Source organism: Protopterus annectens, chromosome 1.part0 (genome assembly GCF_019279795.1).
Source record: "Protopterus annectens isolate FY-2018-M chromosome 1.part0, PAN1.0, whole genome shotgun sequence".
In the NCBI taxonomy this organism is placed as follows: Eukaryota; Metazoa; Chordata; order Ceratodontiformes; family Protopteridae; genus Protopterus; species Protopterus annectens.
Window position 1 is genome coordinate 1892409835 of NC_056725.1, and position 27194 is coordinate 1892437028.

A 27194-nucleotide genomic window follows, 5' to 3' on the forward strand; every position below is an offset into this window, starting at 1 on the left:
GTGGAAACACAAAGAGGAACATTTGTCTTCAAGGGAACAAGAATGTGTCTGTCCTCCAAGCATGGCTGCAAAGAAGTAGGCAACATATTTTCTCCACCTGCCTGTTTTGAAAGAAGGTGATCAGATCTATTTGGGGTGTTTCCCACATCTTGACTAGATCCTCAAACACCACTACCTTGAGCTGTCTCCTGCAGGTATACCAAGAATCTGCAGGTACACCCAGGATCTGCTTAGTCTATCTGCCATGGCATGTTGGTCTGACAAGTTGTATGATGTCTGACGTATTTAAAGCCAGCTCACAAGCCATCCCTGCTAACTGGTACAGAGGGTATTTTATTTATTTTACATTTGTTTACTGGGAAAGTCTGACTGAACACAGGTCCTTTTTCAGTGGAGGCCCAGGGAGAAAAACTCCAGTAATAAAAATTTACAACTATGAAAATACAAATGCATATACAAAGAACAGAAATACATAAGCAAGTAAGAAAGAAGCAGTAAAAGGCAGTACATTTAATCAACAAATATGGGATAAACAGTGACTAAAGTTAGAGATTTATACAGAAATTCACAAAAGTTTGTTACATGGATTACTTTGCTAGTAAAACTGAGATATAAAAAGAACAAGCTCTATAGTCAGAAGCATTCACATGAGCATTCAAAAAAGAGTGCATCAACCACAGTGAAAAATACAGTTTAGAGATGCAAAAAGGCAGTTTACCTATAGGTGTTGTTTGCTTCAATGAGAGTTTTGTTTTACATTATTTCAAGGGATGTTAAGCTAGTAGAGGGAGTAAACAGGGTCTGTCCAGGAATGTTACAATGACATAATAAAGTGTCGTTGAAGTATTATTTAAGGAGCTTTTTAAATTGTAAAACAGAGTTATTTGTGGTTACAAGGGTTGGAAGTTTATTCCATATTTTGAGAATGTAGGTAGAGAAGAGAGAATTCCTTGCATGGTTGCTGGCTTTAGTAGCATCTAAAGGGTGCAGCTTACTAGAGCGGAGACAATGAGAGCTTTTGTATGGGTGTATAATATTTTGGAGAGAGCGTTATATCAGGTTGGTGAAGAATTGTGTGTGCAAGGGTAAGTTGCTTAAATCATAGAAGGTGAGGAAGTTCAAGACAATTTAGTTGTTTAAGAGATGTATAGTGATGCGACCTATAGGAGGCACCTGTTGCAAAATTTGCTAATTTATTATAGCAAGTTTCTAGTTTGATTAAGTCTGTTTTGCAGAGGTTGGTTAATATTGGGGAGGCATAGAGGAGGGTTGCTAGGAGGTGTGTATAGGCAATAGTAGCTTTTGTAGGTTTTGTTAGAAATTGTTTGTTTCAGTATAGGAGACCAAGTTTCTTGCAGACCTTCTTGATGGTTTGGGCTATGTGTATATCAAATTTTAGGTTACTGTCAATTTCTACTCCAAGCAGTTTAGTGTATGGTACTGTGTTAATCGCAGTTTTATTTTTGGACAATATAGTAAATGAGTGTGAAGCTGAGTGATGTCTAGTTGGGCTAAAGAGAAGGAGTTTAGTTTTATTGGGATTTAGAATGAGTTTGTAGTTAGTAAGTCATGTTTCAACAAATAGAATGGAATCTTGGGTTAAGGTGTGGAGGTCTTGTAGTGTGGGGGCTGCATACATTAGGGTAGAGTCATCTGCGTATTGAACTACAGAGACATGAGGTGTGGAGGTGCTGAGTTGGTTGATAAACATAGAGAAAATTAAAGAACCAAGGATGGAGCCTTGTGGAACCCAAAAGAAATGGGAGCAGAGGAGAGAGTTGATTTTCCACCGAACAGCTTGTAGTCGTCCGGTTAGGTAGTTTTGGAACCATGTAATACTAGAGTTACTAAGGTTTAAAGTGGAGAGAATGTTAATAAGTTTATTATGATCTACCATATCAAAGGCTTGTCCTTGTGTATGTCCTTGTGTCCCCTTGTTTGTTGAGGTACCACATCACTGTGGTGTTGTTTCTGACCAATAAAAGGGTCCCTGGAGAGCATAAGTGGTTTAGAACCTTTAAGGTCTAAAATCACTCCTAAAATTTATTTGATGCTTATGTGCTTTGTAGCATCCAAAGGACTCCGTTCACTTTGCACTAGAACTTCCTGGACATTCTTCCCCAAGTAATATCCGACTAGTTCCTCTGGACTGATATAACTGCAGTCTGGAGGGAGAGGGATAGGTCTGGATAGACAGACATATTATCCCTCTAACAAAGTATCTCTAATTTCACAAAATCCAGAACTGGTACCTGGAACTCTAAGGGATACAAGTGCTGGGTCCAACATTTAATAAATACCACTGAATCTTTCTCATGAGGAGTCTGGATGGTGACGGCATGAGGATCATTGATGCCATGAGGCCTATAATTTTGAGAAACTCTGTTGTAGAGCGCAATGTCTTAAAAAGAGAAATCACTGAATGTTCTGAACAAACAGGACTTTATCTTCTTGTAGAAAGGCCATATTTTTTCTGTGTCCATCATACACCCCAGCAAGACAATTCTTTGTGAGGGTATGCAATGGGATTCTGTAGGTTCAACTTGAAGCAGTTGATGAAGCTAGAAGTGATTGAGATGAAGTGCTTGAGACAGGTGGCAGCATGCACACTGTAGTACAGATGAACAAATGATGACATAAGTGCATAAGCCAAAGTAGCTCTAATTGCAGAAAAGATCAAAGAGAACAGATTACACTGGTTTGGGTACATGTGCAGAAAAGCAGAAGACAATCTGGTGAGGAAGATTTGCAGAAGACAGGAAGAAGGCAGGAGGAAATGAGGGCATCCAGCAAAGAGGGGGATGGATTGTATGACAGAAGACCTGTGACAGTCAGGCATGAGTGTCAAGGAAGACAGGAGTGGCACTAAATATAGAAAGAGATGGTGACAGTTGATACAACACCCTGACCCATGTAGAAAATGGGAAAAAGGGGCTGATGGTGATGATATATATATATATATATATATATATATATATATATATATATATATATATATGTTTACCATCAGAAGGTCGAACCTGACCCCATTGAATGATGGGATCAGTGACCCCTTTCAGCAAAACCGACAATGTCGAATTCCCACATGTCGACATATGACTCGCCCTAAACCTTGGAACGGGCCTTAACATGGGTCGAGATAGGGGCGAGATTCATACTTCAACAGTGTTGGGTTCAACATTGTCGCAGTTCGGCCTCCTGACTTCGACTGAAGTGGGTTTGACCGAACTTACTCCGACCTTCTGATTGCCACCCATATATATGTATGTATGTGTATATATATACATATATATGTATATATATATATATATATATATATATATATATATATATATATATGTATATATAAAAACAATAAAGCTGTAGGGAAGTTACCAGAGAAATCTTAACTGAGTCTAGCAGCTTTAATCCTCCAATGCAGGCTGCTGAGGAGATACAACCATGCAAGTCCTACAGCTGGCAGTAAAAGACTTGATAACTGACTTTCTGTGATAGGGTTAGGCTTCCCAGATGGGAGGGGGTTAGCAAATCAACAATCACAGAGAATCAGAGGAGGGCATTCTGTGCTTTGGAAAGCTGTCAGTGCAAGGTTGTTGCAGCACAGAACCCATGCCACTGAGGCAGTGTGAATGATGAACACTGTAGGCTGCATCTCAGAAACACAAGTCTAACAAACACAGTGGAAAGATATAAGTAATTTATCAAATAGACAGTGTAAAATGATTAATAAAAATAGTGAACTATATTACAAAATTCTGTCAGTCAACGTTATTTAGTCTTGCTTCTGAAAAAGGGAAGTAGGATGTGTGTCCTCTTTCTTTAAATTATTAAGGCCACCAGTATGTTGATCATGTAATGTGTTTTTGTGTGCTTGACAGCTTCAAAAATCAAGTTTGATTTGGGATGACTCAGAAAATTGTATGAAGTGGTAAATCAAGCTTGAAAATAAGGACATGCCTAACAAAATATGTATGTCATGTGTAGGGGTAAATCAGGCCTGAAAATATATATGTCCTTCCAAAATAGTGACAGTTGAGAGGCCTGTACCTCAACTTTATGGCTATTTAAATTTAGGAAAATGTTCACATATTTCTAAATCATGATCTGGACCTAACTGAAAAAAAATCCTCTGGTGTGGTTTGCCTTGTTTAAGCACACTTATTAATGGATTCTGATGCTACAACTTGGTCTTTCATTGGTAATGTTGAACTCTATCATTTATTAGAATATATATTGTTAGAAAAATACATTTTTCATTGCAAGCCACAGTGGATATAAGGCTTTTTCTTGGCATGACTGAGGGAGCAATACTCAAGAGATGGTGAGACGAATTGAAGAAAGAGAACATGATATAACCAGAAGCCTCAAGGAAATGATGTCAATATCTGTCATGAGACCTGTGCAGGTCCTTGAGGAAAGTACAAAGAAGGTGAGTAAATCCAAATTTATTTTATTAACAGCAACCTTTCCAAAAAATAATATTAATATTCTCTACTACTAAGAGAGATAGCTCAACTGACAACCACTACACAGCAAAAAATATAACATGGTTCACAGATAGAACACTTTTTAATGCAGAACAGATTATATATTTCAACCAGTTACAGAGTTAGAGGACAAAAATGTCTTTGGATCAAATCTTAACCAAGGCTCCTCACCAATCACAACCAATAATGAGGCTACTGAGTAGCAAACTATATACTTATCCCAGATCATGCCAAGCTGAAATTAAATCTCTCTTATTAGTTAGAATAATAGACATTTTAGAAAAGCTACTTGCCAAAACATTTAGTAGTGAAACTAACTTATGTCCCCACCTTCCTGGAAAAAAAAAAGCAGCTCATTTTATACAAGTTCAAGACGTCCCATAACCTCATATTTCTGGCACAAATTTAAACTACATCACTTAGCAAAAATATTCCAGAAACTAGTATACCATCAAATATTGGATAACATTAGCATATATGGACTACTCAGCAACTCACAATAATGATCTCAACAAAAGTACAGTGCTTTAAAAGAGCTTTTTATAGAGGCAAAAGCAACATGATTCTGGCATTGTAACAACCATCATATCTTTTGATCTCAAAATTCCTCTGACCTAGTCAATAACACCATAAAATCTGCCAACCTGTCTCGTACTATGGAATGTAGGGATAGAGCCCTAACTGTGACTAAAGCAAATGGGGTTACCCCCTCCCAACCCCAGCTCCTTGACAGGTATGCGTGGTTAAAGTCAGGGTGAAAAAAAATAAGAAAAATGTTAAACCAACCCAAGAGCTGTCTCAGTAATGACCCCTCACAGTCTGCTCTTGCCTGGTGAAGGAAACAAATTGGATGATAGACAAAGAGAGAGAGAGTCTGATAGCTGTCAGGCACTGGGGTCAAAAACTGGAAAAATATTGCCAACGTGGGCTTTAAGGAGTTCCCCTTCAATGTTTTAGCAATCATCTTACACTTATATCAGTAACAATCAAAGCAAAACAAAATTTATCCCAACACTGTACAGCACCCACTGACGGTTCTCAAGCAACTTCTCAGCTCCAGTACTCATTATCCTGTTAATTCTTCACCAATATAATATTTACAAAACATTATATTCAGATGGCTTATGCATCTACATGTGGGAAAATCACTTTGATAGATTAAAAATGACAAAATAATGATTTTGGAAAAGAACATACCTGGATAAGAAACAATGATCTTATGACTGAATATCAATAAATAAATTAATACAAAAAGTTACATACTTACTATAAAGATAGATCCATGTTGTCTCGTTTTCATTCAGTTCAACCTTTGGTTTGGACCTCAGCACCAAAGCTGTGGACCCACATTTCTGACTCCTCACCTACCTATAATACCCTCCTCTCCACTAAAGTACCTTGGATCGAATTTGCTGACTTATAGCTAAAACATTGATTATCTCCTATAACTGAAAAAACCTCTAGGTACCACAGTTGGGGGACATGTTAATACCACAGTAAGATACACATAGAAAGTTTTTAATAGAGAAGGTCTTAGGTGAGTTTTTTCTGGTCACCATAAGCTGTCAGAGACAATACTGGAAGGGGGAAGCAGGGAGGGATGTTTAACAAGTTGAAAAATTAGATAATAGATCTATTGTTATAGTAAGTACATTAGTTTTATATCCAGTGTTGTCTGTTTCTGTCTGCTTCAACCTTTAGGACATACTACCTAGCTGTAGAAACACTTGGGCAACATCAAGGAAGGACATTCCTGAGAAGAGTTGAATTGAACCAAAGGAGGAATGTGATCTGGATTGCAAGTCCAATTTGTAATGAGATACAAAGGTGTGCAACGAGGACCAGATTGCTGCTGTACAAATGTCATCAATGGGAGCTCTCTTCATGAATGCTGGAGAAGTAGCTATTGCTGTTGTGGAATAGGCTTTTAGTTTTGAATGTGGGGGGTAAACACCGATCATTATAAACAAAAGAAATGTAGTCCAACAGTCATTTGGAAATTGTGACTTTTGATATGCTTTTTTCCCCACTTTTGCTTTAGAGAAGGATATGAATAGTTAATCTGACTTTCTGATATCCTTGGTTTGGTGTAAATAAAACCCAAGTTGTCTGTGAATATTTAGCATGTGAAATATATATTCTTCTTTGTCTGAGAACCAGGGAAAAAAGACTGGAAAATCAACTAACTGATTCAAATTTATTTTGGATGTCACCTTTGATAAAAAGGAAGAATTAATTCTCAAGACCACTCTGTCTTTATGAAAAATGAGATATGGTGGTTTGCAAGATAATGCTTGTAATTGAGAGATCCATCTAGCAGATGTAATTACAAGACAAATGGTTTTCCATAAGTGATACTTGAAGCCCACTAAAGTTGCTAGTTCAAAGGGCTTTTTGATAAAGTCTTGAAGCATGATAGTAATGTCCCATGGAAGAAATGGATACTTGATTAGGGATCTGAGTAAGAAAGTACCCTTGAGGAAGGCTTTTGAGATTTTAAGAGGAGCTATACAGGTGTCATTATGCCTTGTGTGAAGATCTAATATGGTGACCATCTGCACCGTGATAGTGGAGAAACTGGACCCTTTCTGTAAAAGCTCTGACAGAAAATCTAAAATCGACAGAAAAGGAGCAGAAGGGGGATCTAATCCTTTTGAGGAAGCCAAATAGAATTTTTTCACATTTGCTTTGATATATCTTTTTGGAGGACTGTTTTTGAGAGACAGAAATAATGTGGACCACTGAAGAAGATAGCCTGGCATCTCTGTTTTTTGTTAGAATTGGAACCATGCAGTAAAATTAAGTGTAGTTCATAGGTTTGTAGGTGTTTACTAGGCTAATGACCACAAGGGCTTTTTTAAGCCTAGCCATGTATCCCAAATCTCTGACAAGTTCTGATAAACTTGATAAGTGTAAGTAAGGGCCTGGAAGATGAACCATTTACAGGATGCCTGTGTCCATTAGAGACATAGGTGCCAAACCAGGGATGTATTTCTGATTCACCATTCACCATTCAACTGTCCAAGTTGCACTTGAATTGGGTTAGGGAGGAACTCTGCTTCACATGGATGGGGAGCCTGTTCCATAGATGGGGTAGTCTCTGGGATACATACCTGTCTCTCCAGCAGGTCCTATTTATATCACAGGCAAGTTTTAAGTCTTTAGAATGAGTAATTCTGGTGCTGTTTGTTTTATGGATATGCAGGAGGTCCATCAGAGTGGGGTCTGACAATCCCTATACGTCAGGCATAGATCTCCTCTCAAAATCCTGGAGAATACAGAATACAGGGATAGAGCCTTGAGGGGGTCTGCATAGGACATTTTACTTATGCCCTGTATTAATTTAGTGAGGAATCTCTGTGGACATTCCAATTGCTGGATATGCCTGGTTAGGTACATATCAAAGGGGTCACTGTACTCAATGGTAGGTCTGATGAATTTCGAATACAGTGGAGCAATGACTTTCTTGGACTTAGATGCGATACCTTTGTTTATAAGTTGCACAACACAGAATTATTTCCTCACTACTGTAGACATGTGATGGTCAAAGGCTAGATTACTATCTATGCATGTTCCTAAGTCCCTGACTACTGGGTCATCTCTAAGGGTGTGTTGTCAATATGATAGTTACCAGGGATGGATGACTTCCCAAAGGGTACTATTATGCATTTCATGGTATTTAGTTTTAGTCCATGGCTCTGACACCAGCTGTTTGTCTGTGTCAGCCCCTCCTGGAGTACATTTGTGTCACTGTGGGATTCAATGACAGCTCCTAATTTGCAATCATCTGCAAATTTAGTCAGCCAGGGATCAGTAACATTGGCCTTGACTTCTGAGAAGTCAATGTCAAAAAGGAGAGGTCCAAGGACTGATCCCTGAGGGACTCTACTTATGACTGGCCTCTTTGCAGAAGTGGACTCCCCAGTTCTAACTTCCTGGGTCTTGTCTGTGAACCAGTTGGATATCCACCAGTTGACATATGGATTTGTACTTAAACTCTTGAGTTTATCAACAATACCCGAGTGAAATCTTGTGTCAAATGCCTTGGCCAGGTCAAGGTAGGCAGTGTGAACCATTTTTCACTCATCCATTGCTTTGGTTGCCTTCTCAAAGAAGTCCACCAGGCTGAGTAGGTATGATTTGCCCTTGACGAAACCAGACTGTGTTGGGTCAATTGTATGGAGGTTTGCTATATCTCTATTGATGATCTCCATGATAATTCCTTCCATGGCTTCACATATAAGACTAGTGAGACTTATGAGTCTCTAGTTTCCTGGGTCTGTACATGGCCCACCTTTGTGCATAGGGATAACTGTTGCCATTCTCTACTCATGAGGCACATAGTCTATATGGAGGCTACAGTTAAATAGTAATTCCAGAGGTCCTGATAGGTCATGTTTCATGCTATTTAGAAGTCATCCTGGGATATTGTCTGGGCCCACTGATGCAGTGTTCTTGGTCTTAGAGACAGCATTAAGGACCTGTTCCCTAGTGATAGTAGGGGGAGTTATATTTGATGGTATTTCCTCAGGGAAGGTTGAGAGGGGTAAAGCTGGAGCTGAATTTATCAGCCAGGAGGTTTACTATACCTTCTGGCTCAGTATAAGGGGCTTCATTTTCAATGAGCTCTGCACACAATGGTATACTGCCTTTGAGGTTATGGACATAGCTAAAAATGCTTTGTGGTTGTCTTCGGCCTGGGAGGACAAACATACCTCATATTTGGCTTTAGTAGATTTTATTTGTCCTCTGAATTGTTTTTAGTTTGATGAAAGTGCTTTTATCCTGCTGGGCGCTGCACCTCCTAATTTTTGGCATAATTTTCTTCCTTCTGTTATATAGCCTATTGATTCTGAGATTCCACCAGGGTGGCTTGTTTTTTGAGTTAGTTCTGTACTTGCTCCTGGTGGATAGAGCTGTCTCTATGCAACTATTAACATGCTTGTACAGGGTCTCTGTGAACAGTTCTGCATAGGGCAGCAGTGTTCTCAGGGTTTATGGAGGCTTGAAATTTTGCCAGGTTATCACTTAATAGCAGGATGTTAGCCCTAGACTAGTTCCTGAATATTCCAGGTTTAGCTGGGGTCCACTAAATCCAGACAGGTGACTTAGGGGATCTGGATTGTAATCCAGTACCCAAGGAGGGTGTATCAAATGAGGCCAAAGGAAAATAAACCAAACCCACTGGGGCCAAAATGGAGCAAACAGGATCACTCTCGTCTTGCACCTTCTGGCTTTCTGAATGAATTTTGTCAAAAGTGGCATCGGGGGGGGGGGGTACAGACAAGACCTGGGAGCCAGTTGTTAACTGCAACATCCCTCGGTGACTGTCCTTGTGGAGGGAGTAAGGCAAAGTAACTGCTGCACTTATTCAGGTATGAGGCAGAGGTCACAGGAAGGTTGGCCCCATCAGCTGAAAATTTTTGTTGCCACTATCTAGTTGAGAGACCACTGATGAGGCAGAAGAATCGACCTGCTCAACTTGTCCACTAGCATATTTGACATCCCTGGTATGTGTGTTACTATCAGGAAATGATAGGATGACATTGCCCACTGACACACTCTCATGGTCTCCAGCAACGTGGGTATGATCATGTTCCCCCTAGTTTGTTCATGTACCAGACGATTGCCATCTTATCTGTCTGGATGAGGATCACACCCTTGGGAAGGAAGTCCTGAAATTTCTGCAGTGCTAGGAAGACCACTCTCATTTCCAAGATATTGATGTGAATTCTGGCCTCTATGCGTGACCACACCTTGAACCATCTCTACTTTGAAATGACCCCACCTCACCCCAAAAGGGAAGCTTCTATGGTTACTTTGTGGTTTGGTGGACAAAAAGGTTTTCCCTCAATTACTGATGGACAGGTTATCCATCATTGAATATGATCTCTTCAAACTTGTGCGAGGTGAATCTTGGCATGAAGGAGGTGAAGACTTTGTAACGATTCAACTGAAAAGCCATTATAATACTCTCATATGGCATCTCACCAGAGGATGTAATGGTACAGATCATCAAACCTAACAGATGAAGAATCATCCTTGCTTGAGGAAGAGGCTGTTGAATAACCTGAGAAGCCGCTAGGCACAGGTATAGTACTCTGGTGTCTGGAAGTTTGGCAATGTGAAGGACAATGTTGATTTGACATCTGATAAACATGACTTATTTAGTGGGAGACAGCTGGATTTTTGATTGATTGACTGTGACCCTCATTAGCTGTATGAGGTAGAGCAATATGCTCTGGTGTTGTACCAAGAGATCCCTGAAAATATCAGTAAGGAGCCAATTGTCCAGGTACAAGAACACCTGAATCCCTTGCAGTCAGAGATGACCTGCTACTACTGCCATAACTTTTGTGAACTTCTGGGGGGTGCTGTGGTGAGACCGAAGGGTAGTGCTCTAAATTGAAAATGATTGGCTACCAGCCAGAAATGGAGAAACCTCCAGAATGATCTCTATATTTTTATGTGATAGTAGGCATCCTGGAGATCTATAGAGCACATCCAATTGTCCTTCCTCAACAGAGGCAATACAGACTGCACTATGACCATCCTCAACTTTGTCTGTCTTATGAATTGACTGAGATGGCCAAGGTCCAAAACTGGCCTGAAGTCCCCTGTCTTTTTCAAAAGTAAAAAGAACCTGCAATGGATTCTGAATTATAGGTGACCTCTTGGATTACTCTTTTTTTCTAGCAACTTTGAAACCTCTGTTGTTGCAGATTCCAACTGGCTCCTTGGAACATTGAAAATCTTTAGTTTTCTCTTTGGAGGATAAGAAAAGGGATTGGTATAGCCTCTGGTGATTATCCTTAACACCCAGGAATCTGATGTACTATCTTGCCAAGTTTACAGGTGTAAGAATACGCACCCCCAAATACCTCCAAAGTGCAGCAGTTGGGAAACCCTTCAACAACACTGGTAGGGTTTCTGAGTAAAAGAACCAAGAAACCCCTGGTTATGCAGTCTGCCTCTGTTGCCCCCACCTCTGGCACAGGAGGGCATGTCTCCAGGAGTGTCCTTGTGATAACCCTGTGATTTTCTGATCTACATCTTCTTGCTGTCACTTTGGTTCCTAGAAAAGAGAAGCAGATTCAAATGGCAGATAGGGTTTTATTGTTCGGTTCACTATTATTAAACATCTCTTTAACTTTTGCTCCAAAAAGTGTGGAGCAGTCGAATGGGGTATTAATGAAGGATGCCTTAAAGCTTTCCATGAAACTGCAGAGATGCATCCAGGCATGGTAATGCCATTGCCTGCTCCTCTGGTTGTACCACTGGCTGCACTGAAGAGCTGGTGCATGGCCATGTTAGAAGTGGATTGCAGGGTAGACAATTGGGAGGCCATTATTTTTTTGAACATCTGCTGATAAGTTACCTGTGAGGAGCATGGTAAGTTCCTTGGCCAGGTCCCTCTGAAACCATGTAATATGTGCAAGGTAGTTCCACACACAAAGTGCAAAGGTTATTAAAGCATATAACTGTTTCTCTAATTTGTCCAGCACCTTTGACTCCAGGGTAGGGAGATGAACAGAGGAACTGTCCCCAGACAGTTCCCTTTTTGTGGCTGCTGCTACTACCATGGCATCCACTGGTGGCCCTTTACTCCAGTGTTTCCTGTCTTTTGGAGCTACTAAAATCCTATCTGGCTTTTTTAAGGATAGGTTCCACTACATCAGGTCCTTCCATGTCCACAGTGTCATGAAGTCCATAAGGGCATCAGTGGGTGGTACAAACAGGAAGCAGCTGAGCCAGTGCCAAAAGCCTCGAGGAACACAGATTCATCTGATGAAGGTGTTTCAGTGGGCCAACTCTCTCACTGTTTCACCAATTTTAGACTGTCACTAAAGATGACATCTTCAAGAGGGGATCTAGGGGAACCTTTGCCTTCATCCAAATCTGTGTTTTCTGTGACAGATTTTGGGAAAAAGTCTAAGTTCTTCCATTTGCAAGTCTGTTTTCTAGGTCCTTGTCTCAGGGGAATCTCAAGAAATAGGTCTGAGTCAGAAGGGAACTTGAGTGATGACTATCCTCTAGGCCTAAAGGTACTGATTGTCCACAATGATCTGAATGAGAGGAGTAAGTCACAGGCTCCACTGGGAGTTGGGACAGATCCAGATTCAAGGGCAGCAGCTGATGCCTTGGTCCAGCCAAGATCTGTTCAAAAGCCTTGAAGACAGAAGATGTGACTGGAGCCAAGAGAACATTCCTCCTATCTGAGGATGCAGGAACTATCCCAGACCTAATCTGGGTGGGCTCTGAGGATGACCTTGGACCACAGCTTTCAAGAGTGGGGTCTTTGGAGTTGACTCCACCACCAGGACCCCAGCACCAGTGTTTCAGCTATAAGACTTATCCTGATCTGAAAGAATCAGAGTCAAGACAGTAAGGGATGTTGTCAAAATTCCTGAAGCTGTAAGAATCTACTGAGGTGGACCAGAGTGGTACAAACACATGGAGACTGGATCCAAAGGCAGACTGATACCAAAGAAAAGGGGGGTAGTTGGACCCTTACCCAGAGTACCCTGTTGAGATGGTGCCAGGAGAACTCCCACCTGGATATGAGTCCTCAGGAATCTCCTCATCATTCAATCAACATCTATCAGCATAAGGCTTCTGGTGGACATGGCCCACCTCGATGAAGACGCCACAGATAGAGGTCTGGAGTACCCTCTCTCTTGTGATATGGGTGAATGGAGCCTAGGACAAACTGGTTCTGGGGAGAATCTAGGTTGATGTGAGGGAGATCAGATCTGAGCAGCTTGTGTATCTGATTTTCTTTGAGTCTTAAGTGCCAGACTGGAAGGATATGAAGGATCCAGAGACCTTTTGCTACACTTCTCAGGTCTTTTTTCTTCAGATCTCTCTCCCTCTCTCTCTAGGTTTTTCTTTAGACTTCTCCCTCTCTTTTTCACTAGTCTCCTGCCTTGAGGAAGCCAAAGATTAAGCAGGCCTAGAAGTACTAGACATAGGTTGTGAGAATGAAGACCCTGTCTGAGGGGAAAGCAAGCCTTTTAAGATGAGTTTTTCCCTCCAACCTTGAATGGCATTAGTCGCAAAGGAAGCATAGCCGTCATAATTTGCTCTAGATGGGCAGAACTTAAATAACAGCACATAAAGAGTGCAGGTCTTGAGGTGGAATTTTTTGTCCACAGGCCGCCATGCACTTCTTAAATCCTTGGGGTGTTTCTGACATCAGAGAAGAAATCAGCAACAACAATAAAGGACAACAACTAGAAAAACTTAAGGAATATTGAAAACTACTTGACTAAATATTTCTCTGAGTATATATATATATATATATACATATATATATATATATATATATATATATATATATATATATATATATATATCTAAACCACTTCTAGAGAAAACTACTTATGATTCTAACACTAAAACCCACCAATATCTAACAATTAATTATTAAAGTTATACCTACAACTAACACATTACACCTGTATATTTTTTTACACTAAAGCTATAAAATGCTAGGGAGGAAAAAAAATGTTGTAATAATGATGAAAAAAGACTTCCGCTTATCGTGAAGATATAAATCCCTTGGAACACATGTCTAAAAGTTCAGGTGGCAATTGAGATCTGAGGTACTGTAGTGGAGAGAAGGGAATTATGAGTAGGGGAAGAGTTGCAGACTCAAATTCAAAGCTTTAGAAGAAGGTGCCATGATCTGATCTGATTGGATCTGACAATCTAAAGGCTGAATTGGACGAAAATAGACATCAGATCTATGACTAAGCTCTTTGGTAAATTATTCAAAGGCACAATGTTATTAAAAAAGACAATTAAAAAATTATTCCATCAGGTATCTAGGAATCCTTTTGAAGCTTCTTTTAAATTTAACACACACAAACACACACACACACACACACACACACACACACACACACACACACACACACACACACACACACACACACACACACAAAGTAAATATTACAACTGAAAATGTAATAGAAAATTTCTCACAATCTTATACTTCAAACAAGCTAAAATTATTATTTCTCAATTTGTGTCCTACTAATAACAACTCTCTCTTCAACTAAAACTAACATATAAAAAACTAACATATTCATTTCCTTAGCAGATTATTAGCTGCATCAGTATCCCAACAGCAACTCTCAATAGTACAATAGCAGACAGATCTGCTGTACTCCTTGTTGCACTGATGTTTAAAACTTCTACATATAAAATACATTCCACCTTTTTCTCATTAATAAATCATTAAAAGAGAGAAGAACTTGGATGCTTATGTTAATGATCAATGTAAATTAGAAAAAAGGCAAGGCATGTGCTATCTAATTATTTTAGATTCATTATGGAAGATTCATATTATTATAGTGCTGTTATAAAAAAGCTATGGTTCACATATATAGTTTGATGATATAATGGTGTACATGTTGCTCAGAGTTCAGGTTGTGAATGTTTTTATACAGGTAGACCTTCTGGAATATTAAAGCATCCCTTGTACTCACTGTTCTAATAACCCTATATGTTTAATACATTTAGCTTTAATAACACAAAAGTTGTTCTTTAGATTATTGTGACTTATAACTCTCAGATCTTTCATTTTACTAGAAGTAACTAAATTATGTTTATTTAGTAATACGTCCATCTCAATCTTGCACCAATGACCAATGGTAAAACAAAACCAGAAAAATGTAATGATCTTGATAGTTCAAAATGGGAAACACTGGTATTTTTAAGCAGAGATGGATCATGGTCATATTTTGCCCTAGGCATGGTAATAGATTAGGGCCCCCCTACACACACAGCAGTCCACCCACAGCCATTCCAGTGTCTCATTCCTTGGCTGTTTCTCTCCAATTAATAAATTCAATAAACATTGTTGAAACCTGCTAGTGTGCATACTTATTTCTTTTTTACTTCTACAGTGATTACAGATATTTGGATTTAATTAAAAACTTTTATTTCAAATTTTAAAGCAGAAACACTGACAGACATTTACTAAACAAAACAATTCAGTCTCGCAATGAAAGCAGACAGCATTAATTGTAAACTTCTTTGTCCTTGAAGCTCACATTCATTAAAACGGCATTGAAAGCCACATATAAAGAAAATTCATCTGGCCAGTGGCAGATAAAGTTTATCTGTGGGTTGTTTTTAAACCATAGACCCCTTTGGACTCATTTTTAGGATCATGTAGACATTGATGAGTTCTTTGATACAACTTCTGACTGTATTAATTATAGTCCTTGAATAATACAGCACCAGTTGTCAGAGTGTGTTTTAGATCTGTAGTTTTGAACAATTGTTGTCAGCAATGATACAAAACATATGAACCAATAGTGACAAAACTGCCAATTTCAGAACATTTCAACCATAAAAGACCACTCAGTGTAAGTCAATATGTACAATATCTGCAGAAGTAAGAGTCATCTGAATGATTCCACAATAAAGAGATCTGTAACTAATGAAGAAGTTTCTGCTAGCAATATTTCAGTGTTTCATCTACAAATTCAGTGCTTGATACCCTTGAAGAATAAATTGCCTACGTTATATTAAAAAAATGATAAGCTGGTAATATTGCAATAGGGAATGGATGGCAAACTGAGAGAACAGGTTCATAGTTACTTGGAATATCATCCAAAGGAGGACACACTCAGGACTGCAGCACCACCACCCTCACATGCAGAGGGCATTCTTAAAGAACAAATGTCCTTAAAAGCAATAGTAGGTGTGTGCACTGACACATGTAGGGATGCACAGATGCAGATGGAAAAGGATATTTTTAAAGAAGGAAAAAAATGCCCTTAAAGAAGGCTTGAAATTTATTTTTTTTACTTTTTCAATTAAAAAGTAAATAGCCCACCCCCCCCCCCCAGCCATCAGGCCCCCTCTCACCCAGAAGGCCCTAGGTCACCTAGTGCTGGATCTGGCTCTGCTCTTGAGTGCAAAAATGAAAAACAAACAGCATAAATAATTCTACTAAAAGGACTATAACAGTTTCAGTTCATAAACAGAGGCAAACTAAACAGAGGCAAACTATTCAACAAATGCATTCCATTATGCACTCCACTTTGTTTTGCATGTTGTCTTTCACAGATCACATTCTGCAGCGAAGACAGTAGGACAGTGGGAACTTCTGGCAATTTGTTGCTGGTTTTTTTTTTTTTGTTAAACAGCATCATGTGATATAATAAAACAATACGCAGGCGTCTGTGTGTGTGTGTGTGTGTGTGTGTGTGTGTGTGTGTGTGTGTGTGTGTGTGTGTGTGTGTATGTGCACTCACATATGCACACATCAATTTAAATAAAATATTTGTTAACTGAATGGGTATCCTGATTAAAAATTCATTTTGCATAGGTTCATAAATAAGTACTAGGCTAGCTGCTGTAGTGTGCCATTTTAAGCCTAGCCAATTTCTGTTGGTAAGGCTCAAATCCTGTACATCTTGTTTCTGAGGTAACACCTTAGCCATTATATCAATCCACAACCCTTTTATTTATAACCTATTTTAGTATTTATAATGAATGAAGAAAATCTGGCCAGATAACAATGAGGATTCCTCTTCTATCTGCTGAAGAAGAGTCATGAGGAGCTTAGCAGCCATTTGAAGAAACAAAGGGACAAATGTGGCATCAGTTCCTTAGCACGGTATTTCATATGAAGACTGGCACCTTACATTTATTGTTTATTTGTTTTTTGTTTTTTTTTTTTAATAAAATATTTTATACCTGATTGCTTCCATAAGAAGTTTTACCAACAATTCATCTGGAACACACTTTCCTCTTTTCAGATATTCTTCTGCCTTTTCACCAAGCTGGGCAATAGTAGTATTCTGTAAAAGAGAAGCAAGAACAAAAAGTAATTGGTTAAGAAAAGTAAAGTTATCAGGTAAAAGGTGTGTAGAAGATTTCTTTGTATACCCACTGTAAACAAAATAACTACACTTTGAAATATTTTGGTTTTGCTTTCTCTTTTTTTCTTGGTTCCTGCTGCAGCTGTCTGCCATCAGCTATCTCCTCAAACCCATAGCCCTTCTGTGATCTTTCATTTTGAGATTGCTGACACCTGTACAACTTACCTTCACAGACCAGGGCTCTCACAAACAGGAATCAGTCTTTTACATACAAGTGAGGAGGGCAGGCAATCTAGTGAGGCATAATTCTTTCCTGATGTCTATGGAGGTCTCCTGTCCATGTGTGCTGTCCAAAACCCAATGTGCATTATGTAATGAAGTCTCTTCTGGAATTGGATGGAAAGCCTCAGTTGAGTTAGCAAAAATACTCCTCAATTCCTATTCCCCACTGACTCTCCAAGAACTGGGATCACTAATCAAATCTAGGTCACTGCAGTCACAGTAATGGCTCCATTTTCTTCTTTTATGGTATTTTATTTATCTTCTTCATGCTTTCTGCCATACCGCCATCACATTAGATGCCTACTGCAAATACACAAATGTCCTATATTCCTACATACTACTGCTAGATCCTCATCTATGTTTTTTGCCCTTTTCAATGAAGTACAATATGCTAGAAAGCTGACATCCTATTTTTGTACCACGTTATTTTACAATTGCTACGCTAGTTGTTTTTTCTTCGGTTAACCATAAATCAACACCACTATCTACATCTCTATAGGAAGCAGTTATCAATGATGACCACTGGCTTTGAGGAAGGGAGAGAGATAGAACTGAATAGGTAGGTAGGTCTGCAGTAATACTCATTTGCAATGATGCAAAACAGAATGCTTCCCAGCACTATCAAATCAAGAGATTAAAAGCATGGTGTGTTGAGAAGGAAAACTAACATATGAAAGTTTTTGAAGGAACATGAATGTGGAAGAGTTTGTTTCAACATAGAAACTATAATGTGACCTATAATGCTGGAAAACATTCTGAACAAGGAAGAAGATACTGTAAAAAGCAACAGCTATAACTTTCTTGAACAGGGTATAACATTGTGCTGTGGGTTAAAAGAATACAATGATTAGAGACCTTCCCTTGTACTAAATATGGGTAGGGGTTCATAATTTTTAATTCATGAATATCTCAGGTTGGGTAAACCAAACACATTGTTCAGACTGCACAAAAGGAACTTCACATTTCCCTTAATTTCAATCCATTTTCCATCTGAAGAATTAAATCAAATGGTACTATCCACAACAAGGTCTTTGAGATTTTGCCGTGCAATTATCCCTTTAAACTTTGACAGTTTACAATCTTCTTTAATTCAGAAACAAATGAGTTCAGCACATCCTAGCACTCTTACCACTCCTGTATTACAAATCAAGTGTCAACTTACTGCTCCATCCTCAATACTGCTTTTCAGCAGCTAGCTTCCAGTCACTGACTCCTCCCCTAACCTCTACAAGTCTTCTGTTTTCTTCCACTCACATATTACAGACTAAAACAAATTCAGTGCTCCAACCCAATACTGTTTTCTCACCATCCAACTTCTAGTCACTGACTCCTCCCCTAACCTCTCCATTTTTTCATTTTCTCCTCCCACGTCTAATATCCTTCTTCAAACTCTAGTAGCTATTGTAACCCAGCAAAGAACCTACTCCAAATCAACACTACCACAGCACATTCAAAACTATTACTTAAAATAAATTCCATTCAACAAACTTCACAATACTCTATTCCCACAGCATGACAACCACTCCCCCTTTAATTACTTATATGTGGAATTCCACAAGGTTCTATATTAGCCCACCTATGATTCACTGTGTACATGTTCCCCTTAGGAGAGCTACTGAGGGAAAGAGGTTTAGCATATCATAGTTATGGAGAGGATACTTAAATTTCTTTTTCATTTTCACAGGATGAGAAGGCATGCATTAATTCCTTGACTGATAATTTTGAAGCCCTTTATACATGGCTAAATGAAAATAATTTCAAACTGCAACACACTAAGACTGAAGCCACTACCGTTCATGCAACTCTGAGAGAGTCTTTTTCCCCACCTTTACCAAACTACATAATATATGGGAGAGATAAGCATGAGTTTGCTCAAAAGGTGCAGAATTTGGCAATTAATATTGACTCATGACTGACATTTTGGTACCAGGTGTCAGCTGTAGTGAAGACTTCCTGGGCAAAAATGGTTTAAAACCAAACCACAACCTGTCAACTGAAAGTCTCTCATGAATTTCTGCAACTGCCAAAATAAAAGAGCTCAGGATTTTTAAGGATGTTACATTCCTTCTATCCAGATTCTGAGGAAGTTCTGTTTTTTTAGAAATGAAAGTGCTTAATCTAATCTTGGATAGTGAACTATGGATTGTGTTGCTAATAAATTTTGTATTACTTAACAGAAAAAGGTGGAAGTTGGAGCTCTTGTTTTTAATTTCGGACATCTTTGTTTGATATATGTGAGTGACACTGTGGTGTTTTCCACATAACCGCTTTCAATGACAGATTGTAGTGAAGACTTCCTACTTCCATCTGAGGATTACAGCCAGGATAAAACATCTAATACCACACTCTGATTTCTAGATTGTTGTTCATGCAATGTTCTCCACCAGACTGGACCAATACAATGCCTTTTACCTGGGACTGTCTAACACTGAGCTGGATCGTTTACAGATAATGCAGAACTCTGCAGGAAGTCTACTGACTGGTAGTGCATGTTGCCAGCATATTACACATGTTCTGCACAGCCTTCATTGGCAGTCTGCTATAGGATCATTTTTAAGGGCATAACTGTTAGTATACCTGTCCATTCAGGACTTGGGCCCTTAGTACCTGGAGGAAATGATTGAATACTACTGCACAGCACAGGTGTTGCATTCATCCTTTGAGGGGCTGCTAGCAGTTCTATGGGTGAACTTGTAAACTACTGTTTTTTGCTCATTCTATTATCAAGCCCCCTACCTATGTATCTCACTACCTTGCTCAATTCAGAAGTGCTACATACTGCCTGGCTTCGGACAGGCATTAAAAACTTATCTATTTGATCTGGCTTATGATGGCAACGATTGATGTTTTATGGTTTAATTGCTGTTATTGTTTTATTATTGCAATTTGTTTTCATACTGTAATTGTGCTTTGGCCATAAAGCACATTAATAAATTTGAACTTGAACTTGAATAGGTGTGTGAGAGTCTGTGCTTCTGTATACACATGCACATAAGCATGAGAGGTAACTGATCCAGAATTATTTTTCTACTCTGCAACTTCTGTGTGCTTCAATAAACACCAGCTCCCCATGTAACACAGATAGCTAAAGTGAACATCAGAGGATGAAATGATGGACATTTGCATCTGTTAACAAGTAAACATATACTTTTACTTAATTTGTTATACATCATATTCATTAAGGTATAGCTTTCAAAGTTTTGTTTCCAGCTGAGATTCATAAAAACAATGACATTTAAGTAAACACTGTAAGCATGTACCACAAGTGCATTGACAGTGTTGTCAACTACAACAAAAATAAACAAATAAGCAAATTAATAAAAGCATAAACAAATAATGAATGCTAAAGAATTACTTCAGATAAAGAAAGAAACTATGTTAAGGCCCTACAATGTTATATGTTACTACTTATGTTAAAAGCAGCAGCTATTTATTTATATAATAAAGACATACCAGGTGTTTACTATCACTCTCTTCATTATCCAGCGTTTTTAATTTATTTTCTGTTACTTGACTGTCATGAAAAGCTTTTATAGCTTCTGGTACCAAGGTATCTACAGACAGCACTTGTGCATGATAGGCTGAAACAGAAAAAAATGGGATATGCATTATAGTTAATGACACTTTATTTTTGATATGCAACACACAAGACAAACACGTTTCAGGAAACAGAAAGTTCAGCAATAATGTGATGACATTAATAAAAAACCCTCCCAATCAATAAAAGCAGCCTACCATTTGTTAAAGACATAGCAATAAAAACAATATTCCCATCATCAAATATAAAGATTTGTTAAACTTATTCCAAACACAGTAATAAATCATAAAAAACTTTAAGCAGTCTCTATATGTTGCTTGATAGTTTTATGATTTATTGCTGAACTTTCTGTGATTGGCTGAGTTTTTATTTTAAATAGTACCTAGACATTATGTTCTGTCATGGTCTCATGAAGCAGAGGTTACTCCGCAAAAGTGCTTACCTTCTGTTTTAATACAGTTACTTCTATATACTGTGATTTTAAAGCCGTGTTTGGGAGGAGTTTTTGTTACTGTTTTGGATTTGACTGCTACGTTTACTCCAACCTTAACTGAGTGGTCTTTTTCTTTTTTGCTGTTTGGCCTGTGTTTATTCTGTCTGTTTCCATATCTCAAAAACATGCTGATTAGTGTATTGATGGTCTTTTAAACTGTCCATGGGTGGTGTGTGTGTGTGTTTCAACATGGTGAAACTGAAGGATTCATATGTATAAAAGTTTTGTAAAAAATGCGATATTGCAATATGCTGATGATAAAAAGTGAATGCATCTTTAAATGCTCTCAGAATGCTTAGCAATGTGTAAAGAGTGGGTATATTCTCACAGTGGTTCTCACAACAATTAGCCAGTTACATGCACTGAATTGTCAATTACCTTAGCAGAAAAGAGAGTATCCTCGAAAGTTAAATTCAGGAAGGTAGGTCCTCAGTGAGAGAACTGTGCAGAAGTGTTAAAAGAAAGATCTGAAATCATGGACTGCAAGAGAACTCATTGAGGGCTAAACTGTGTAAAGTAACTGGCGGGCTATAATAGACAAACTATTTTGATTTTGGAGCTCAGAGTAAGGAGAAGGAGAGAGGTCTACAGCCATGAAGAGTATAGTTTAATACTTGATTTTGGAGCTGAGAATGGAGCCTAGGACAGAAGGCTAAGCTTAGAACTATCCTGCCAGTACCAAAAAGAACTAGATGGACTGGTGAGCTATTGTGAAGGTACTGTTTATTTTCACTTTGCAAAGCTAAGTGAGCTATTTTAGTTTGAAAGTTAAAGAATTGTGAATTTTCTTAGATCCTACTCAGTGTGTGTGTGTGTGTGTGTGTGTGTGTGTGTGTGTGTGTGTGTGTGTGTGTGTGTGTGTGTGTGTGTGTGTGTGCATGCATGTGCAAATGTGCATGCGTGTGTGCGTGCACATGTCTATGTGCATATGTGTGGTGTGAGTGCATGTGTGTGCGCATGTGTATGTGCATATGTGCATGTATGTGTGTGTGTGAGTGTGCATATCTATGTGTGAGTGTGTACATGTGAATCTGTGTGTGCATGTGTGTGTGAATGCACATGCATATTTGTGCATGTGTATGTGCTTGCATATGTGAACGTGCATATATACATGCGCATACATGTTTGTATGTGTACCTGTGCTAGTGTGTGTGCACGTGCAGGCACATGTACGTGTGTGACGTGTGTGCATGCTTGCGAGTGTACGAGTGTGCATGCATGCTCAAGTGTGAGTATGTGTGTATTTGTGTGCACTCTTGCGCATGTGTGTGCATGCACATGTGCATGTCTGTCTTAGTTTGTGCGCATATGTGTACATGTGCATGCATGGGTGCACATGTGTGCTTATGCGCACACACACACACACACACACACACACACACACACACACACACACACACACACACACACATCCATATACATACACCACATGACCATGCACACATGTGCATGCATGCATGCACATACACACATATGCACACACACTAAGACACACATGCCCATGTGCATGCACACACATGCGCAAGCATGCACACAAATACACATATACCCACACATGAGCGTGCATGCACACTCACACATGAGCAAGCATGCACAAACGTGCATGCGTGCACACACGTGCATACACATACACGTGCACACACACTAGCGCAGGTACATCCGCATGTGTGTGAGCGTGCTTGTGTGTGTGTTTGCACATGTGTGTGTGCTCATGTGTGTTTGTATGCATGCACATGTGTGTACATATGCATGTGTGTGTGTATGTATGAACGTGTGTGTGTGTGTGTGTGCACATTTGTGTATAGATGCACATGTGTGTATACAAGTGTGCATGTGTATGAGCATGTGTGTGTGTGTGTGTGTATGTGTGTGTGTGTGTGTGTGTGTGTGTGTGTGTGTGTGTGTGTGTGTGTGCGTGTGTGTGCACGTGTGCATGTGTGTGTGTATGCACATGAGGTATCAGTATGCACGTGTGTGAGTGCGTGGGTTTATGTGTGTGCATGCTTGTGTGTGTGTGTGAGCATGTGTGTATACATGTATGTGTGTGAGCATGTATGTGTATACATGTGCATGCATGTGTGTGTGTGTGTGTGTGTGTGTGTGTGTGTGTGTGTGTGTGTGTGCATGCACATGTGTGTGTACTTGCCTGCATATGTGTGTGCTTGTGCATGTTTTGTGCACATTTGTGTCTGTGTGCGCATGCATGTCTGTGCATGTGTGTGCATACACATGTGTGCGCATGCATATGTATGTGTGTGCTCATGTATGAGTGTGTGCATGTGCTTGTGTATCTGTTTGCATGCGTCTGTGTTTGTGTCTGCATATGCATGTGTGTGTGCACATGTGCTCACATGTGTGATTGTGTGTTGTATGTGTGCATGTGTGTGTGTGCGGATCTGCTTATGTGAGAGTGTATGAGCATGTATGTGCATGCAAGTGTGTATGTATATGTGTTTGTGCTTACATATGTGAGTGCACATACTGCACACTTGTATGTGCATATGTTTGTGTGTGTGTCTGTGTGTGTGTGTGTGTGTGTGTGTGTGTGTGTGTGTGTGTGTGTGTGTGTGTGTGTGTGTGTGTGCGTGTCTTTATTCTGTCACAGCTTGACATTCCAGCCAGGAATGGTTCTGTCTTATACCGCTTCAATGCTGGAATAGGCTGGCTTCTCTCTGATTCTGAACAGGATAAAGTGAGTGTTGGAAAATGAACCAATAAAGTTAATACTTGAAACCTTTAGATATTTCTGTCTCTGCAATAGCTCTAACTATGAAACTTTGTTAACACCTTTATCAAATGATCACTTAAGACAAAGGTACAAGCAAATTAATAGAAAAGAAAACAAACCTTATTAACATTTTTCCATTTACATGCATTATACAGTACATATTTTCATAGCTGTCATTCAGTCCAACATTACAATATGCTCAATTCCTGCCTTCCTTTAAATTCATTCCTCCTGCTGATCATTATTCTGCATGTTTTGTTCCCACAAACTCCATTTATTTTGATGTAATATGATCCTTCCTTTTTAGAAAGATCCCTCTTCCAGTTTTTTATATGTTTTACAATATCCAATACTTCAAATACAATTGGTTTAGATTATGACTTCCATTTTCTAGTAATTTCTTCATTCCTTTTATTTTTTGCATCCAACAGAATTAAACTTAATAAGACCTTACTATGTGTAGGCAAGCTCAAAAGAATAACTTTCTTAGTTACAGCCATTTGCACCCTCAATATTTCTGACAGAGTATTTTGTAGGGATTTATTTAAATCTGCCAACTCATTACACTCTCAAATAATATGCTCCCATTTATATCTTTCTTTCCCATCACACCCCCAACATTTGCTATCTATCTGAGGAAATATTATTTGAAGTCTGCTTGGGGTATAAAAATACCTGTGCAAACACTTCCAAGCAAAAAATCCTAAACCTTCAGGACATTACTACATATGTGAGAGCCATTAGCAGCGTAGCAAGGGTGGGGCAAGAGGGCAACTGCCCTGGGCACAAAGTGCTGGGTGGGCATGATCAGCTGATCCCGGTCTCTAATGCAACACTGGGTTTTAACAGCCAGCATTGCATTTGTGGTCAAACCTGAGTGCTGCAGCTCTTTGTGTGAAGTTTAATCTCTGGCAATTGCTTTCTACAATGCAGCAAGCAGTTTGTTGCAGTCTAAAAGTTAAAAAAAACTCTTTCTATTTAACTAAAACCTGAGAGTTGTAGCTCTCAGTGCAGGCAGGGTATAAACTGTAGCAAATGTTTGCTACATTTGTAGCAAGCAGCTTACCACAGTTTATAAGAAGAATTTTTTTTTTAACTAGAACATGAGGACTGGGCCATAGTGCTCCATGCAGGCAGGGTATATATTTTAGTTACTGTTTACTACATTTGCAGCAAGCACTTTGATAAAGTTTACAAGGAATGATTTTCTTTTTTTTAATAAAACAGAAGAAGGTTGGGGCAGGGCACAGTAATGAAACCTGAATGGCTGGGCAGAAGGATGGTGTGTGTATTGTGCATCTGGCCACCTAGTTCATGTGACAGTAGAAGGAAAATGTTTTTTTTTTTTTTTTTGTTTTTTGCTCTTCAGTTGAAGAGCTGGGGCGGGAGAGTGTTGGTTCATGGCAATGACACAGGGAATGGTCCTGCCAGCTACATATCTGGAAGCCATACTTATGTCATCCCACTGATTCCTTGTAAATTGCTTTTCAATCTCATTTCCCAATATTTTCTAACCACCTCTGATTGATTCTTATGGTTATCATGCAATATAAATTCTATATGCAGTACTAATTATTCCTTTTTTCACAACAGCTGCTGTTCCAGATTTGACAAAACACTCTAGCAGCACAGCTATTTCACTTATGACTTCCCTACCCCTTTCTCTTTTGCCTATATTCTGATATGAATCCCTGGTAGGGAAAGCAATGTGTAACCTTCCGTCTAAATGTTTTCTTGGCTTCATCCCACTCTGTTACTATTCCCTCTCTAATTGTTTGCTCATAGTACCTTGGTTCCGTTGCCAGTTTTCTCAATTAAACTCCAGCCCCCTCTTTAGTATTTCTGTACCCAAACCTGCAGTTATCCCTATTGGCAAAATCTCCCTTTTCTATTTTGATTTGACTTAGTTCTTAGAATACTTTCTGCAGCTTATAACTATAGTATTCTGTATGGTTGTTACTATTCTCCTTAAGGATCTGCATCCAAAATGTTACTCTCTCCTTATTTCTTGAATCCCTTCTCTAATTCATCACCCCATTCCACTTTGAAGTATAACCATCTCCTTGTGTTGTGTATATGACCATATTTTTAAACTCCATTTTGATTTTATCCCACTCATTAGCTATCCCTTCTGAAGAAATTTATATCTTCCCTAATAACTCTCAAATAATTTCCACTATCAATTCCTTAAATTCTTCTTTTTTAACGGAGAGGTGGAAAAGCGCAAATGTGTTATCGTTCACTTCACTACCCTGGATTTTTATCTTAGTTTTTGCTTGTTCATGATCTGAAATAGTTACTGAATGCGTGTCAAAGCTTTCAACTAAATGTACAAGTTACTGTGAAATATAATTTCTATCCAGTCTAGCTCAGTTATTGTACCTTGAGGAATAATTTGTAAATTCTTTCTGAGTTCCTTTTACTGAATTCATGTCTTCCATATCAAACATTTTCATACATTTCTTCATAAATTTACCCTCTTTTGTTATATTTTACCTTCTACATCCTCCAAATACATCCTCACTATTGCAAATCAGGTTCCATTCCTCACTTATAAGTAATTTTCCCTGGGTTTTTGGAGGATGAGCGAATCTCCAACCGAGATGAAAGGGATGCCCATCGACCTCTGTGACCATTTTGGATTATTTTTAGAACCTAGGAATCTGTTTCCACAAATGAAGGCAGTGGGAGAGATTACCTGCAATCTGGAGAGAATGGCTTGGGGGGCATAGGTAGTCTCTGGTATTTCTTCTGAAAGAAGGGCCCTAGAAATTCATCTCCTTTCTTTTTTGAAACTCTATGCATTTGTTTCTTGAATTGCTGA

At 39.0% G+C, this 27194-nt stretch overlaps 1 protein-coding gene across 1 annotated transcript in view; it reads right to left on the reverse strand.

Moving 5' to 3' along the window:
• The window catches only part of SPEF2 (sperm flagellar 2), a 2540087-nt gene that overhangs the window by 1854617 nt on the left and 658276 nt on the right, over positions 1 to 27194 (reverse strand). The window contains exons 7-8 of the mRNA XM_044069998.1: positions 21065 to 21192; positions 17205 to 17308 (exon numbers count right to left, since the gene is read on the reverse strand). Coding sequence (XP_043925933.1) covers positions 17205 to 17308; positions 21065 to 21192 — 232 coding nt within the window. The remainder of the gene's footprint in view (positions 1 to 17204; positions 17309 to 21064; positions 21193 to 27194) is intronic.